Source organism: Carcharhinus amblyrhynchos, chromosome 26 (genome assembly GCF_965287045.1).
Source record: "Carcharhinus amblyrhynchos chromosome 26, sCarAmb.v2.hapA, whole genome shotgun sequence".
Lineage (NCBI taxonomy): Eukaryota > Metazoa > Chordata > Chondrichthyes > Carcharhiniformes > Carcharhinidae > Carcharhinus > Carcharhinus amblyrhynchos.
In genome coordinates this window covers 19,573,373-19,592,159 of record NC_137349.1, presented here as the reverse complement: position 1 = coordinate 19,592,159, position 18,787 = coordinate 19,573,373, and the positions used below count along the sequence as shown (strand labels likewise).

Sequence of the window (18,787 nt, the reverse complement as noted above, 5' to 3'; positions counted from 1 at the left end):
TAGGGTGAACATTGGTCCCTTAGAGGATGAGAAGGGGGACTTAGTGGTAGAGGATGGGGATATGGCTGAGGTCCTGAATAACTCTTTTGTTTCTGACTTCACGGAGGAGGACGTGAATAATTTGCCGGGTGTTAGAGATGGAAAGGTGGTAGGACTGGAGGGTCTTAATGACATTACTGTTACTAGAGGCAGTGCTCGACAGACTGGAGGGGCTGATTGTGGACAAGTCGCCAGGACCGGATGGAATGCATCCGAGGGTTCTGAAAGAAATGGCAGAGGTGATAGTGGATGCCTTGGTGGTTATTTTCCAGACGTCGCTGGATTCCGGGGAAGTGCCGGAAGATTGGAAAACGGCTAATGTTACGCCGTTGTTTAAGAAGGGTGCCAGGCAAAAGGCAGGGAATTATAGGCCGGTTAGTTTAACGTCTGTTGTAGGTAAAATGTTAGAATCCGTCATCAAGGAGGAAATAGCGAGGCATCTTGAGGGGAATTGCTTGATAGAGCAGACGCAGCATGGTTTCGTTAAAGGGAAGTCGTGTCTGACAAATTTACTGGAGTTCTATGAGGATGTGTCTAGGGCGGTGGATAGAGGAGAGTCGGTGGATGTGGTCTTTCTGGATTTTCAGAAGGCGTTTGACAAGGTACCTCAAGAGGTTATTGCAGAAGGTCAGGGGACTTGGAGTTGGGGGTAGGGTGTTAGCGTGGATAGAGGATTGGTTGTCAAATAGGAGGCAGAGAGTGGGGGTCAATGGGTGCTATTCGGATTGGCGGATGGTGACTAGTGGAGTGCCCCAGGGGTCGGTGCTGGGGCCTCAGCTATTTACCATTTATATAGATGATCTGGAGGAGGGAACCGAGTGTATGGTGTCGAAATTTGCTGATGACACCAAGGTTGGTGGAACGGCAAATTGTGCAGAGGGTGTGGAGAGTCTGCAGAAGGATCTAGATAGGCTGGGTGAATGGGCCAGGAACTGGCAAATGGAATTTAATGTTGGCAAATGCGAGGTGGTCCACTTTGGTAGGAATAATGGTAGGAAGGATTATTACTTACGGGGTGAAAAACTGCAGCAGGCAACGGTGCAGAGGGACCTCGGGGTCCTTGTGCATGAGTCGCAAAAACCCAGCTTGCATGTGCAGCAGGTGGTCAGGAAGGCAAATGGGATGCTGCCCTTCATAGCGAGGGGCATTGAATATAAAAGTAGGGAGGTCTTGCTGCGGCTGTATAGGGCATTGGTGAGGCCGCAGCTGGAGTACTGTGTGCAGTTTTGGGCGCCGTACTTACGCAAGGATATTTTGGCCTTGGAGGGAGTGCAGAGGAGGTTTACTCGGCTGATGCCAGAGTTGAGGGGGTTGAGCTATGAGGAGAGGCTGAATAAACTAGGCTTGTACTCGTTAGAGTTTAGAAGAATGAGGGGAGATCTCATTGAGATGTATAAGATGATGAATGGGATGGATAGGATAGAGGTGGAGAGACTCTTCCCGCTCAGAAAGGATAGTAGGACTAGGGGCACAGCCTCAAGATAAAGGGGGGTGCGGTTTAGAAGGGAGTTGAGGAGGAACTTCTTCACTCAAAGGGTGGTGAATCTCTGGAATTCTCTGCCCGTTGAAGTGGTGGAGGCTGCCTCGCTAAATATTTTTAAGACGCGGGTTGATGGGTTTTTGATGAGAGAGGATTAAGGGTTATGGGGAGAGGGCGGGAATGTGGAACTGAGCCACGACAGATCAGCCATGATCTCATTGAATGGCGGGGCAGGCTCGAAGGGCTGGATGGCCTACTCCTGCTCCTATTTCTTATGTTCTCATAAGGTTGTTGATGCAGGCAGAATGGTCTCCTTCTGCATGGTTTCTATGAGTTATTTATGTATGGGGCAGCTAACCAATTTTCAAATTAATGGGCATTAAAGCAAATACTGCAGACACTGGGATCAGAAACAAAAACAGAAAATGCTGTAAAATCTCAGGAGGCTGAGAGCATCTGTGGAGGGAGCTCTGAAGAAGGGTCATCCAGACCTGCAATGTTGGCTCTATTCTCTCTCCACACATATTGTCAGAGCTGACAGCTGTGGATTGGGTGCTTCTCCTGCATAGTGTGGAACTGAACCATGTGGAAGGCAAGAAACGTGATCTCAGTTAGCTAACCCGAGCAGGAGTTACAGTCAGGGCCGCGAGCGAGGAGACAAAGTAAAGTCAGCCGTTCTGAATACCGTTGATTCAAGAAGCGGTGGTGATAAATTTGGGTGGTTGGAAGATTCTTTTAAAAACAAAGTTGTTTATATCTTTCAATAGCAACAGCATTTAAACTGTAATGTATCATACAGAATTATGGTTAACTCAACTGCAGTGATTTAGCAAGCAGTTCTTTGTTTTGACCATGAAAGCAATAGTTTAGGAATAAAACACGCTAGCAGTTCATTGCTGTTTGAATGTCAATTTTTTACTTTTTATAGATTTTAATTTGTTTTATTTTGCAGCTATGAATACATGCGGGAAAGTTTATTTTTTTACAGACATGAAATTAAGAAAATAACTGGAAAAGTGAGTTCTTTATTTTTCAAAATATGATTTATTATTCAAAATCTTAAGTCACAGTGCTAAAATCTATTGTCTAAGATATCTAAACAGGGGAGATTTTAAATTCTGCTCCTTCTCTGAGTGAAAAAAGGCATTTGATTGGTGCTTAACAAAATGCTATTGAAAAAGGTAAAGACTCATGGAGTTGGGTTAAGAAAGTAGTGTGGATGGAGGATTGTGTTATGAACAGGAAGGGGAGATTAACTTAAATAGCATTAATTTCTCCCCTTACCACCTGCTTCTAAACAGAAAAGTAACAGTTTTACAGCACAGAATGAGGCCCTTCGGCCCAACAGTCTGTGAAGGCCACCAAGCACCTATTTATTTCACTTGTGTCTCTTCAGAGTTACAGGGTGCAAGTTTCTTTGGAACTGCCAGTTGCCTTTTGTTCAGGGGTCACAGATCAACATAGCTTTAGCTATTTTAAAAAAAGTCTTTGTCCATTTTTTAAAAATTTTAACAGCTATTAGGATATCTAATCTATTTTACCAAAATTATAGGTGAGGTCTTGGTCCACTCACAGTTCATTATCAGACAAGATGATACAGTGATTAGCACTGCTGTCTCTCAGCGCCAAGAACCCAGGTTCAATTCTTGCCTCAGTTAACTCCACATTCTCCTCGTGTCTGCGTGTGTTTCCTTCAGGTGCCCCAATTTTTCTCTCAGTCCAGAGATGGGTGGGTTAGGTTGACTAGCCATGCTAAATTGCCCCTTGGTGTCATGGTAACATGGGATTGTCAGTGTAGGCTTGATGGGCCAAATGGCCTCTTTCTGCACTGTAGGGATTAGAGATTCTGATTCTTCAATGATGAACAGGGCATTTTCATGTTGCTAAGCTGTGACTAATGAAGTGCCAAAAAGATCAGTGCTGGATATTCAGCAATTTACAATCTGTCATTGACTTAGATGGAGAGAGAATTGTGAATCTAAATTTGCTGATGATGCAGTTTTTGTTTTTATTTATTAGTGTTACAAGTAGGCTTATTAGCACTGCATTGGAATTACTGTGAAAGTTCCCTAGTCGCCACACTCTGGTGCCTGTTCGGGTACACTGAGGGAGAACTTTGCATGGCCAGTGCACCTAACCAGCACATCTTTCAGACTGAGGAAACCCATGCAGAAACATGGAGAACAAAGAACAAAAAATCAGCCCGGGAAACAGGCCCTTTGGCCCAACAAGCCCGTGCCGCCATCTCAACACCACCAGTCCACCTCTCTACCCACGACCCCTGTCTAATGTTTTATGGCCAACCAGATTGAGGGAAACTGATTTAGGGACAATTTATTCCTGCCAGTCAGCCTAACAGCACATCTTTGGGGTGTGGGAGGAAACCGGAGCGCCCGGAGAAAACCCACACAAGCACGGGGAGAATGCGCAAACTCCCACAGACACCGGCCCAAATCCATGTGTCTGCACAGCAATCAGCGATAGTCACTGAGCTGTCGTCTTGCCCAGTTTAGGCACACACTAACGACATGAAGCACTAGGCCAATCTCGAACAACCAAGAGCAGCCCCAGTACGACCCATCGTGTGTATGCCCCTCGTTGGACACGAGGTGGACTGACTTAAAACCTGTGAATGAAAAGAGAAAAAACATTATTATTATACTATACCCATTTACATTACCAGGGATGCCCCAATGCTAATGACCCTTATTTAAAAGGATCTCCTATATCCACCCATCTCCAACTCAGTCACGTGCCTGTCTGAGTTACTCTTAAAGGACTCTAGCGTGTTTGCCTCCACCACCTTACTTGGCAGAGCATTCCATACCCCCACTACCCTCTGTGAAAAACCTCCCTCTAATATCTGTGTTGTACCTCTCACCCCTCACCTTAAGTCCATGGCCCCTTGTCCTACGTGTCTATTATAGGAAATAGCTTACCTCTGTTTACTCTATCTATACCCTTCATAATCTTATATACCTCTATTAGATCCCCCTCAGTTGGCATCTTTCAAGGGAAAAGAGCCCCAATCTCTTCAATCTTTCCTCATACCCCAGTCCTTCCATACCAGGCAACATCCTGGTAAACCTCCTCTGCACTCTCTCCAGAGTCTCCACGTCCTTCCGGTAGTAAGGCGACCAGAACTGGACGCAGTACTCCAAATGCGACCTAACCAACATTCTGTACAACTGCAACATTAGACTCCAGCTCTTATATTCTATACCCCTTCCTATAAAGGCTAACATACCAAAGGCTTTCTTCACCACACTCTCCACTTGTACTGCCACCTTGAAAGACTTGTGCACTTGCACCCCCAGGTCTCGCTGCGTTCTATACTCCTTAAGGGCTTACCCTTTATCATATAACTCCCCCCTACATTATTCCGGCCAAAATGCATCACCTCACGTTTATCCGGATTAAACTCCATTTGCCACGTATCTGCCCAATCAACCAGCCTATCAATATCCCTCTGTATTGCCAGACACTGCTCCTCACTGCCTGCCAATCCAGCCATCTTGGTGTCGTCAGCAAATTTGCTGATCACACCACCTACTCCCTCTTCCAAATCATTTATATACACTACAAAGAGAAGAGGTCCCAGTACTGAGCCCTGCGGCACACCACTAGTGACAGACCTCCAGCTAGAAAAAGAACGTGCAGACTCCACACAGGCAGTGACCCAAGCTGGGAATCAAGCCAGGGTCTCTGGCATTGTGAAGCAGCAGTGCTAACCATCGCAATGCAAGTTGAGGAGGACGCGGGCTGCAAAGAAATATATACGGCTAAGTGAGTGAGCAGCAGGGTTGCAGATGGAGTGTAATGTGAAGTGTGAGATTATTCGCTGTGGTAATAAGAATAGAAACCTTTACATTAAAGGTGTGAAACTTGGTTGTTGATGAGAAGGACTTGAGTGTAATTGTACGAAGAACACAGTTGGCTTGTAGGTACAACGAATAATAAGGGCAAATAGTACGTTTGCCTTTTACAAGGGGAGTTTTTTCTATGATTGGGCAAAGCTTTGAAGCCACACGTGTAGACTCCATGTAGCTTTGATCTCAAATAGGAATACTATACCTGTGTTGTGGTAGCACGGTGAAGGTTCATTAGCTTGGTCCTTGGGATGAGATGGCTCTCCTGATGACAAAAAGCTGAGTAAATTGGGTGTCTACTCTCTGGAGTTTCAATGAAGGAGAGATGATCTCAGTGAAACATTCAAAATTATGAAGGGGTTACTTCCCCTCGTTAGGGAATCTACAAGTTAGTGGGTGCTTCTTAGGATAGGGGCTGATCATTTAGGACTTAAATAAGGAGAAGTTCTTTCTTTCAAAGGCTTGTGAATATTTGAAATTCTCTGTCCCAGAAAGTTGTGGATTCTCTACTCTTGAGTATTTCAAGATGAGACAAACAAATTATTGGTATCTCAGATGCGAGGGATGTTGCGAGCAGGCAGGAAGGTGCTGTTGAGGTAGAGGTGAAGGATTCGAATGTTTCCTCATGCACTGATTTTTCATAGATCTTGTACAATTCAAATTCAACCAAGCCTAGGTAACAATTCTGACTCTTAAATGACAAGCCAGCAAAAAATTTATAAATTCAGTAAACCTGGAGGTATGGAAATGTAAGATTTATCCATCTGAGAGGCAATATTGCAAGTTAGAACAGCAAAATCCCTCTGCAGCTTGGAAATTTGAAGTTTGTAGCACAAACTCATGGTGTCTGTGCCAGCTGTCTAATTCATATCTTTTTCCCATACTCGTAAACTGTACGTCCTCTTCCCCCACCTCCCCCTTGAATGTGCTGGAGCCACATAACCACTCTTCCAGCCTCATCCTCCTATTTGATGAATCTGTAGCCTCTTCCTATCCCTAACAGTCTGCCAGTCCTTTCACATGTCCTGATTCCTTTGCATGATTTGGCAACTTTAAGAAGTGGAGACTATAAAGGTTCTACATTGCTTGAGCAACTCTTTCTCTGTTTTACCCAGTCTCTTTCTCTCTGTTTTACCCCGCAATTATCTCCCAAGACAACATGTATGATGGTCTCGCTTTATCCCTGCTTCTAAATACTTGAGTATTTCTTTATCTATGCCTTTGCATTTTCCTTTATGCTTTCTGTACGACTCTTGAGTTCACAATAAACATTTTATATCCTGTCAGTCACATTGGAAATGTATTGTCTCATCCTCATGGTAAAATATTTAGCAGTGCACAAAATTCCAGCAAATACTTGGATAAAGATCTCCCATATGAAATGTGGGTACAATACAGACTAGGTCCCAGTTTGAATCTATCCTCAATGATTTAACTGATCTCAACCTGGTCAAGGTAAAGATATCAAGGAATAGAGAAAATTACATCACAGGAACAGGCCCTTCAGCCCTCCAAGCCTGCACTAACCATGCTGCCTGACTGAACTAAAACCCCTTACCCTTCCTGGGACTATATCCCCCTCTCCCCATCCTATTTGTGTATTTGTCAAGATGCCCCTGTAGTGGATCTTAATGCTTCTGGGCAAGGGAGGCTTAAAAAAAGGTCAGCTTCTCCAGTACCAGTTATAATCCAGTGATCACCTGTTGGGAAATCAGCATGTGTAGATTTGAGAACCAGGTCAGACTTTGCTGTGATTTTTCCTTTTGTCAGCCAGAAGGCTGTGCCAAGGATTAACGTGTAAATGAAGAATGACCATTTGGGTAAGGGATCAGAGACCCCTGGGTGCCTGTACCTCAGTATAAGTCAGGAGGGCATTATACATAAGCACAGTTTTAATTCAGTATGTTTACTGCACCATGTCAAAAGCATTCAGCAACAAAAAGTTTTTTTATTAATGAATATAGTGAAATGTCCTGCAACTTCTCTTTTTCCATGTCTGACCCCTCACACCTTGAATTCCTTACAAGTGTGATTTCTGAAAAGTTAAAATAATGCAAGGTCACACTGCAATGATTGTTCTTCCATATTAAGTAATACTACTTGTACTGTCTGCAGGATCCATTGGAGCAGTATGGAATTTCAGAAGAAACTAGATTTCAAACCAGATCCCAGAGGCTGTAGGTAAAAGGTGTGCAAATGTTTTGTGACAACTACAGCTATTTATATAGCTTTCCTGGACTTTATCATTAAAAACTACAGAAAAGTCAAAGTTATAAGTCTCATAGTAAAGTGTTTAGCAGTGCAGAACATTCAGCAAATACTTGGATAAAGATTACCCGTCATGTGAAATTGTTGGTACAACACAGACCAGGTCCCGTTTGAATCCATCCTCTTCGACGATTTAACTGATCTCAGTCTGGTCAAGGTAGAGACATCAAAGAACAAAGAAAATTATAGCACAGGAACAGGCTCTTCGTCCCTCCAAGCCTGCACCGACCATGCTGCCTGACTGAACTAAAAATCTCCTACCCTTCCTGGGACCATATCCCTCTATTCCCATCTTATTCATGTATTTGTCAAGACACCCCTTAAAGTCACTATCATATCTGCAGTGGGTCACTGCTAAATAAAGAAAGGTGACAAGAAGTGGAGAACTATAAATGTTCCACATTGCCTTAGCAAGGTCTCTCTCTGTGTTCTACCTTGCAATTATTTCACCAAGCTCCTCAGGAGCTTGGTGAAAGAGAGGTGAGGAGAGACTGAGGGATTTGGGGTTGTTTTCGTTAGAAAGAAGGCAGCTAAGAGGGGACCTTATTGAAACATATAAGATGATTAGAGGTTTAGATAGGGTGGACAGTGATAGCCTTTTTCCTCGGATGGAGAAAGCTAGCACGAGGGGGCATAGCTTTAAATTAAGGGGTGGTAGATATAGGACAGATGTCAGAGGTAGGTTCTTTACCCAGAGGGTGGTGAGGGATTGGAATGCCCTGCCTGCTGCAGTTGTAGATGGGCCTAGTTTGGGGGCGTTTAAGAGATCCGTGGATAGGTTTATGGATGGAAAGGGATTGGTTTAGGTTAGAGGGTCATTGCTTTTTTAATTGGTCGGTGCAACATCGTGGGCCAAAGGGCCTGTTCTGCGCTGTAGTGTTCTATGTTCAGAGACTTCCACAACTTAGCAGATTCTCTGCCTCAAATTAAGCAGTTGTTTGAGAAAGAAAGCCTAACACTTCTTCCTTCCATAGAAGAGCGAATCAACAAGGTAAATCCCTTGGCCTAAACTACATTCCAACAGAGATTTGGAAGTGTGATAGTAAATAGGACAGAGCTGTCTATAAGAGTATCTGTGATCAGGAAAAGAATTGCACAGGACTTCAAGGATGCCAACACAGTCATCATGTGAAAGCAGAAAGCATCCCAAAATGTATGCCTGAACTATTGAGGATTAAGTCTCCCCTCAATTTCAGGAAAAATCTTGCAAAGATCCCATCAACCTATCTGCCTTAGATGTCTTCTGGAATGTGTGGTTTTGGAGATATTGACTGTCCCAGAATTATAATGTTTGCTGTAGTACAACTACAAGTACAGAAAGCAATATCAGGATCTATATGTGCTGTTAAGAGATCTTAACCAAAGCTTTCAATGGTAAGAGTCAACCTAGTCTATAGCATTTGCTCTCCAAACTGCAATGTTCAAACAAATTTGTCAACAATTCAGTATGTACTGTGATGGGATGGTTGGACATGTTTGTGCCCAGGGCAAGATGCGCAATGCCGTTGCGGTAACCAGCAATGTGAAGCAAAGGTGCATCGTGGATCTAATTCTTTGATCTCTTTATTGCAATGCTTGAGGAAACTACCAGGGACATCAGTATTAGCTTCAGTTCAGAGAAGCTCTTCAATCTCTCCAAGTTGGGTTGCTCCACCAACATCGGAGGTGATAATCCAAGAGGTTCTGTGCCCAAGCTGTCCACAAGGAAGACAATCAAAATATAGCAGACGATTCCTAGAGTGTTGCCAGAAACCTTGGTGTGCAAGACAAATTATGGATGCAATTTTCCAGCTGTTCACTCCCTGCTGCCACTGCATGCAAGGGTGGAGAAATTGGCTCTCAGCCAAATCTCCATTCACTGTAACAGGGCTGGAGCAACCTGCTGGCATGAAAGGCTGGAAAATGCTGGTCTGTTTCAGCCAGCCCAGCCACATACTATAATGCACCAGCTACACAAGCTGATGACACCAGACTGTCTCACACCTTGGTAATATATGCTGCTTGGATGCCACAACTGAAGATATCAGTGCATGCTGGATCTTGATTAGCATAATTTTGTCTGGAAGCAGCATGGTATGAAGCTGAAAACTAAAATTAAACTCGAACAGACCATCCCAATGCTATGAAGCTCTGAAATGCTTCCGTCAGTAACACGACTTCCAACATGAGAATTTGAGGGTAGGACAAAAAAACGGGGTCCATTATCCTGCTGGACTCATCATAGAGACTACCTTCTGAGAATTCAAATTAAGTGGCCTCCTGTGCAGATCGCTATATGATTCTGGGCAGATCTATGGGGAATGGCCTTGGGGCAGGAAACGTTAAGGTAGTCAGTCAACCAGGGCAACTTAAACGACTATTGTACAAACTTCTGCATTGCCGATCACCTCTCTTCGGAAAACACCTTAAGCTGGTCAACTCACGGAGGCAAGCACTGAAATGTGGTTCTGTTCTTTGAGGACCATCTACACCAAACTCTCAATTTCCAACATTCTCAAAGAAAGATTTGATAGAAATTCTATAGTGCAGAAGCAGGCCATTCAGCCCATCAAGTCTGCACCTACCACAATCCCACCCAGGCCCTACCTCCATTTCCCTACATATTTACCTGCTAATTCTTCTAACCTACACCTCTCGGACGCTAAGGGGCAATTTAGCATGACCAACCTAACCTGCACATCTTTGGACTGGTCAAGTCCAAAGGTCAGAGGTGACACAGCTGCAGAAGTTTCAAGTATTGTAATCGACATGAACTGTCATTTGAGGATGTTCATGGCAATCCCGCACTGGACTTATCAGTCACGAGAGGATCTACAGAATATGAAGTCAGTTTCTACTCCAAGAAGTCTGAGGCAGTCTCTGAAACAGTCAATTGTGTGGTCAGTTGTGTATTCTGTTCTGGTCATCAACATGCAAAAAAACACCCAGGCTCATTCTATTGTCAGAGGTCTGAGTAATGACAACTGGCGGGTGAAGGGCATAATCTTTATATTCCAGTGTAAACTCAAAGGACTTCTGAAAGTTGAACATAGAACATTGACCAAGGGTATAAGTTACAAATTGGTTTTGAAATAAAAACAAATTTTGAAACAGTTGAGTACTTTATGCAGAAGGTCTTAGATATCCAGAATGCCCTCTCTGGTAGAACAGAGGATGCAAAAGTCTGGCTGGAAACAGTTGCAGTGTGATGGGGTAACCTCGCTTTTTAAGGACGGGTGAAGTATGCAGACAGAATGTCAGCCCTGACCCCTCCTGTTTGTAGCTGACAATTGTAAAACTTTGCATTCTGAAAAAGAATCATAAACAATAATGTTTTTTCTCTCTTTACAGGTTCTGATGGACTTTTTTGCTCCTCCAGCACTTTCTACTTTAATTTCAGGTTTTAAACATTTGTTTTTTAGTATGAACAAACTGTGGTATTTTTCATAGGGGTGTAAGTGAATGAAATACAGCTTTTATAAAATGGTTTGAATTAGATCCTATTTATGTTTCTGTAGCAGTTTGAGAAAAAGTGGTGATGCTTGTAAGTAAATGCTTTTACTGGGATTCTCTCATTAAAGTGCGTGGTGTGGCCAATGGACTTAACTGTGAACAACCCATTTCTGTTTGGAATAAAGCATCAAAAGATTTCATTTTATGTTGATCTAGTTCTACAATAGAAAGATAATTACTGATCTGATGCTTAATTGTAATGGTGTACGTACTTATTATATACACAGTAATTCTACCAGGAGGATGGGACCTCCTTGATAGCTGAGGATCATGACTGTAGATATTTTAAACTTGCATGTATATTAGATTTGTGACCTTGGAACCTCAACTGTACATTTGTGCTCTGTACTGCCACAATGCAGAAGCTTTGAAATGAAACTCCATTGAACTTGAACTCCAACATTGTGAAAATAAAACAAGCTTTTATTTTTATGCATGGACATCTGTCTGAAAAAAAAAGTGCAACAAGTTATTGAAAATTGAACTTGTCAGTAGAAATAAAATGCAGAAACATGTCCTCAAAATCATTTTTTACTAAAAGCTTTGAAGAATATTAAATCAACCAAGTGTATAAGCAGGAGGACTTGACCCATGGCTGAAAGCAGATTGGAAACTGGGTAAGTGTTATGAATATTTTCTCCCTCTTTTTAACCCAACAACTGTAAGTATAGGTAAAACACAAGACAAAACAACCAGCTCTACCAGCATGAGAATCACCTTTTGGACTCAAAGTCGAACATAGTCACTCCTGCCCTGTGACCTGTTCCAGCTGGTCTTTTACATTTGCTTTTCCTAAGCTATTTTGGTTTAGTGTCACAGGTAGGTTTACATTAACACTAATGAAGTTACTGTAAAAATCCCCTAGTTGCCACACCCTGGCACCTGTTTGGGTACACTGAGGGAAAATTTAGCATAGCTAATACACCTAACCAGTGCAATTTTCGGACTGTGGGAGGAAATCAAAGCACCTGAGGAAACCCACACAGACATGGGGAGAATGAGCAGACTCCTCACAGTGCCCCAAACTGAGTATTGAACCTAGGTCCCTGGTGCTGTGCAGTAGCAGTGCTGAGTACTATCCAGTTCTGATGAAAGGTACTTAATCTGGAATGTTAATGATTTTACTCACCATGGATGTGTCTTAATTTGAGCATATCCACCACTTATAATATTTTGTTTAGCAAGACTGCCTGTTTTCATAACATTGCTTATCTGCTGCTGAGGCCTTTGTGCCTTTTATTAGAATTGATTCAGGAAAAACTGCCTTTTGGGAATTGGAAATTATTGTCCTTTTAATTCAATTCTAGAAAGTGAAAGTTAAGCCTGTGTTTAGTCAGACAACACAAGAATCATTTCAGTTTTTCCTGTAATTTTACAGCATTATTTAGTCAAAGAGCAGAGTGCAAGCTAAAATGCAAATTTGACCTCTATGTTGAACTCAGCAGTTAACTATCTGTTTATAGATACTGACCCATTCTAATGGGGAGATGCTTATCTCCAGTTCTTGCACATTTTTACATTTGACTATTGCAGACCTCCTACAATAGCTTCAGTTGCACCTGTTTCCAGGGCAGTGTCTTCCAGGGGTATAACTTGATGTTCAGCTGCCACTTTCCTTAAAAGCTGATCTCATAAAATGCTGTGTATAAATCCTTTACATGCTATGAAACACGTGGGATTGGTGTTATCATTCTCAGAACTGGCACTTCATGGTAAGTTCATTGTGAAACTTCTGCAGCTGCACCACCTCTGATCTTCCTGTGAGAATGATGAAAGTTGAGTGTTTCAGATAATCCACTATTGTCCAAACTCCACCTTCTACCCTCTAAATGTGAGGTTATCCCACACTTAGGCACTCTGTTTTAACATGCAGCAAATCTCATTCACCCATTTTCACTTACTGACCTACTCTGGGTACTGGTTTGGAATTCATACCCTGGTTTTCAAAGTAATCAGGCTTTGCACTCCCTCTTTGTAATTTCTACCAGCCCCCCCCCGCCAAAAAAAAAGCATCAAGATTTGAATTGCTTCCCTATCCACCACCTCATAACACTGTTTGACTCAGCTTTTGCTCATATGGCCTCATCACCTCATGGTTTAGTTTAACAAATTATCATGGGATGTTTTGTTGAATAAGAACCTGTCTCCTCCATATGAGGCTAAACTAACTTCCCATGTGTTGGGGTATTGAGTACTTTGGTTAAAATAAAAGCATTTTATGACAGTGCAAAAAGACAACTTTAAAAAGCCAACTAAAAAGTTTTGTATTCAAACTTAATTTTGATGCAGTACACCATTAATTTTAACTACTTCCAGTACAAAGTAACAAGTTTAAAATTCAGAAATTAATTAAAGGGAGAAGAGGGAAGATGTATATCTGCTTTTGTCATTCTGTACTTTGTACTGTACTTAATCCTCAATCCAAATTCAACAGGAAATTCCTGTGGTTTCTTTTATCAAACCCCATTGTGGGACAAGGAGTCCATAATGGCATTGTTGCAAATGATTGAACATGATTATCTGCTGTAACCACCTATTTTTACCTGCTGTTCCTACATTCTTGACAATCTGTCTCAATGTTAATTTGAACTTTTCTGTTTTAAAATGCTCATAGATCAATGTACTTTGATTTCTTACATTGACTGAAGGAATTTGTTTTCAGCGACAATGGAAATTTGACTATCCAACCATTAAAATAGGACTTAGTATTTTTGAAAGTGAAAGTTTTTTGATGGGCATCTCTAGTAGCCATTAAGGGTTTGACATCAAATTTAACCCATCTCCATAAGTCTTAGTGTCATATTTGAAAGGGACTTTGGAATCCAGCCTTAGCTAACACTCTCTCATTTTCTTATGCCTGCCAAGGATTTTATTGACTTGAATGTATAACACCTGCTACAAGAATTGCCCATCTTTCTGAACTACTGCTTTTTGTGGTTTATGCCTCCAAGATAATGAGCTCCAATTTAAAATGTCTGAATGCAAGTTTTATTCAATTCTTTTTAAAATGTCATGCTTCCAGCTGTCTGACACAGTTTAGTCTCTTTGTCAGGCACTAGCCCCAGGTTTAACAATCACGCTGGTGTGTCTGCTCACACACCAAACAACTGAGCAATATATTGCCTTCACTTAATGCATTTATTGAAAACTTGTCTCAAACATTAATTCTTTGAGCCAAAAAAAGTCAAATTCTCTTTGGGGTAATTAATTGAAGGTGTCAGCATTTGATTCATTGCACAATTGTTAATCAGTGTAAAAATTTTTACAATGTTTAAAAAAAAACAAAGATCTATATGATCTTTGGGGGGGCAAACATAATGGCAGGGTCTAGGGTTACACGTGTTCACTGTGTTCGTTGTCATATGTGGACATTTCTGGAGACAGCACATCTCCCGAAAGCCCACATATGCGGGAAATGTCTAGAGGTGCAGAGATTAAGGGCCCGGGTGAGGCAGCTGGAACTGAGGCTGGAGGATATGTTTTTAGTTAGGGAAAATGAGGAAATAATGGATAGGGACAGTAACACTGAGCAGATACCAGGACCTAGGAGGAGAGATGGATGGGTTACAGTTAGGAAGAGCGAAAAGAAAAGGAGTCATGGCACTAGGACCGCCCCGGAATATCAAGGGTGGGGTGACAGCTGGGGTAGAGAAGGCAAGGGAGGGAGATAAGAATACCTCGGAGGAAGGGAAGAGTGCAGGGTGTGAGATAGTGGTGGGGGATGGGAAAGTCAAAGGGATTGACAGGCGGTTCTGTGGGCAAAAGCGGGACTCCAGGATGGTAGTCTGCCTCCCTGGAGCAGGGGTACAGGATGTTTCAGATAGGGTAGAGGGAATTTTAAGGGTGGAGGGACTGAGTCTGATGTGATTGTTCCTACATCCTTCTCTCCTACGTGCACTAAGTGCAGGGGGGACATATGTAGGCAGTTCAGGGAGTTGGGGGCTAGGCTGAAATGTAGGGCCTCCAGGGTGGCGTTCTCTGGGCTGCTGCCGGTGCCTGGGGCTAGCAGGGCTAGAAATAATGAGATACTCCAACTAAATGCGTGGTTGAAGGATTGGTGTAGGGCAGAGGGTTTTAGATTCGTAGACCACTGGGAAGTCTTTATGAAAGAGGGGCAAATATACAAGAGGGATGGGGTACAGTTAACTGGGAAGGGCGTGCATATCTTAGCTGGAAGGTTAGCTGGAGTGTTTCGGCAGGGTTTAAACTAATATGGAGGGGGGGTGGGGAGGTGGACGGAACTGGGATTGGGGATAGGGTAAGACCGGAGGGTAGGAAGAAGGATTGGATTGTTTCTGAGGGTCTTCAGTGCATGTGTTGATGAACTGAAGGCATTAATGTTCGAAAGGAAGTTGGAAGTGGTGGCGGTGACAGAGACTTGGTTAAAGGAAGGGCAGGACTGGCAGTTGAACGTTCCTGGGTATAAGTGCTTCAGGCGTGATAGGGGTGGGTCGCTGAGAGGTGGGGGAGTGGCGTTGTTAGTTAAGGATTGCATCATAGCAGTGCAGAGGGAGGGAGGTATAGAGGATATAGGAATCGAGTCGCTATGGGTGGAGTTGAGGAATAGGAAGGGAGATGTTACTATGTTGGGTGTGTACTACAGACCGCCCAACAGCCCGAGGGCTGTGGAAGAAGGGATAAGCAGGGACATTTTAACTAAGTGCAGGAAGAATAGGGTGGTGGTAGTGGGAGATTTTAATCTCCCCGGGATAGATTGGAAGGTGCCGAGATCAGAGGGTGCTGACGGGGAGGAATTTGTACAGTGTGTAATGGAAGGATCCCTGGAGCAGTATGTGGATAGCCCGACCAGAGAGGGGGCTATACTGGACTTGGTTCTGGGGAATGAGCCTGGGCAGGTGGTTGACGTTGAAGTAGGAGAGCATGTGGCTAACAGTGACCACAACTCTGTCTGGTTTAAGATATTAATGGATAAAGATGAAGCCTGTCCTAAGGGGAGGGTGTTAAACTGGGGGAGGGCTAGATACAACCGGATTAGACAGGATCTTAAAGATACGGACTGGGGTAAGCTGTTTGATGGCAGGTCGACGCTGGGTATGTGAGAGTCTCTCAAGGGAAAACTAAAATCTTTGCAGGAAAGACATGTGCCGGTCAAGAGGAAGGATGGGAAGGGTAGGATTAGAGAGCCGTGGGTAACTAGGGATATTGAGGACCTGGTCAGGAGGAAGAGGGAGGCGTACATTAGATCTAGGCATTCGAGGACAGAGATAGCGTTAGAAGAATACAGAGAATGTAGGAGAAAACTTAAAAGGGGCATCAGAAAGGCAAAAAGGGGCCACGAAATGGCTTTGGTGGGTAGGATTAAGGAAAATCCTAAGGCATTTTACTCCTATGTTAGAAACAAAAGGATGGTTAGAGGGAAGATTGGTCCTCTCAGGGACAGAGGAGGGGAACTATGCTTGGAGCCTGGGGGAATGGGGGAGATCTTGAATGAATACTTTGCGTCGGTATTCACGCAGGAGAGGGGCCTGATGTCTGGTGCTGTGCTTGAGGAGTTTGAGGATCCGTTGAGGGAAATAGTCATCATGAGGGAAGAGGTGTTGGGACTTTTAGACAGTATAAAGATGGATAAATCTCCGGGGCCTGATGGCATCTATCCCAGGCTGCTAAGGGAGGTGAGGGATGAAATTGCTGGGCCTCTGACGCAAATCTTTGTCTCTTCTTTGGACACAGGTGAGGTCCCAGAGGATTGGCGGATTGCAAATGTAGTACCGTTGTTTAAAAAGGGTCAGAGGGATAACCCAGGGAATTATAGGCCGGTGAGCTTGACTTCAGTTATAGGCAAGCTAATGGAGAGGATCCTCAAGGATAGGATGTATGAACATCTGGAGCGCTGCAATCTGATCAGGGATACACAGCATAGCTTCGTTACAGGGAGGTCGTGCCTTACGAACCTAGTGGAATTTTTTGAAGAGATGACAAAAACGGTTGACGAAGGACAAGCCGTTGATGTCGTCTATATGGATTTCAGTAAGGCGTTTGACAAGGTCACTCATGGTAGGCTGATAGAAAAGGTGAAGGCTCATGGGATACAAGGCCAGGTATGTAGATGGGTGGAGAACTGGCTTGGGAGGAGGAGACAGCGGGTAGTAGTGGAAGGCTCCTTTTCCAATTGGAGGTCTGTCACCAGTGGTGTGCCGCAGGGCTTGGTACTAGGACCTCTTCTATTTGTGGTATATATTAATGACTTGGAAGAGGGGGTAGGTGGTGTGATCAGCAAATTTGCTGATGACACTAAGATGGTTGGATTGGCGGGTACTGAGGAGCAGTGCCTGGCAATGCAACAGGACATAGACAGGCTGGTAGATTGGGCAGATAGATGGCAAATGGAATTTAATCCGGAGAAATGCGAGGTGATGCACTTTGGCCGGAATAATGTGGAGGGGAGTTATACGATAAAAGGTAGAACTATCCGGAGTATAGATACGCAGAGAGACCTGGGGGTGCAAGTGCACAAGTCCCTGAAGGTGTCGGTGCAGGTGCAGAATGTGATGAGGAAAGCGTATGGTATGTTAGCCTTCATAGGAAGGGGTATAGAATATAAGAGTAGGAGTCTGATGTTGCAGTTGTATAGAACGTTGGTTAGGCCTCACTTGGAGTACTGCATCCAGTTCTGGTCGCCGTACTACCGGAAGGATGTAGAGATCCTGGAGAGAGTGCAGAGGAGATTTACCAGGATGCTGCCTGGTATGGAAGGGCTGTCTTACGAGGAAAGATTGAACGAACTTGGGCTGTTTTCCCTTGAGAGACGTCAGCTGAGGGGGGATCTAATAGAGGTTTATAAGATTATGAAGGGGATAGATAGAGTAAATGGTGGTAAGCTTTTTCCGCTATTAGAAATGGATAGAACGAGGGGTCACGGGCTTAGGGTGAGGGGGGCTAGGTATAAGACAAATATTAGAGGGCAGTTTTTCACACAAAGGGTAGTGGGGGTGTGGAATGCACTGCCGAGTAAGGTGGTGGAAGTGGGCACGCTAGGGTTGTTTAAGAGTCACTTAGACAGCCACATGAGCGGTCTACATATAGGGGGATATAGCAGGCCTTACTAAACATTGTAGTCTTGGGATTACGTTTTTTGCCTCAGGGATGTTACAGTCTTTGCCTGTTTAATAATGAATTTTTTGTCTCCACAGGCATTTAAGTCCACCTTGTTGACCAGCAAGGGGCATGCATGCGGCAGGTTGTAGTGGGCTGCTCTTGGACGCTGCTTCGGGAGTTGCCTATTGCTTCATGTCGTTAGTGTGCTTAAACTGGACCATCTCGAGGGCAACATGACAGCTCAGAGACTATCTCTGTTGCTGTGCGGACACATGGATTTGGGCCTGTGTCTGTGGGAGTTTGCACGTTCTCCCCATGGTTGTGTGGGTTTCCTCCAGGTGCTCTGGTTTCCTCCCACATCCCAAAGATGTGCTTTTAGGCTGATTGATTGGGTAACAAATTGTCCCTATATTGGACCTCCCTGATCCTCGCACATTAGGCGTAGACTAAAATCATGAATAGGTCACTGAGACAATGGGACGGCGGCACGGGCTCGTTGGGCCAAAGGGCCTGTTTCCCATGCTGTGTTGTTCTTTGACAATGATTGTCAGGTAGTTTGATGGTGCATGAAAACTAGGTGGAA

At 43.8% G+C, this 18,787-nt stretch overlaps 1 protein-coding gene across 1 annotated transcript in view; it reads left to right on the top strand.

Moving 5' to 3' along the window:
- The window catches only part of plekhj1 (pleckstrin homology domain containing, family J member 1), a 32,965-nt gene extending 21,377 nt beyond the window's left edge, over window positions 1-11,588 (top strand). The window contains exons 5-7 of the mRNA XM_080213044.1: window positions 2,472-2,535; window positions 7,504-7,576; window positions 10,987-11,588. Coding sequence (XP_080069170.1) covers window positions 2,472-2,535; window positions 7,504-7,569 — 130 coding nt within the window. The 3' untranslated portion in view covers window positions 7,570-7,576; window positions 10,987-11,588. The remainder of the gene's footprint in view (window positions 1-2,471; window positions 2,536-7,503; window positions 7,577-10,986) is intronic.
- Window positions 11,589-18,787: the final 7,199 nt, after the last annotated feature.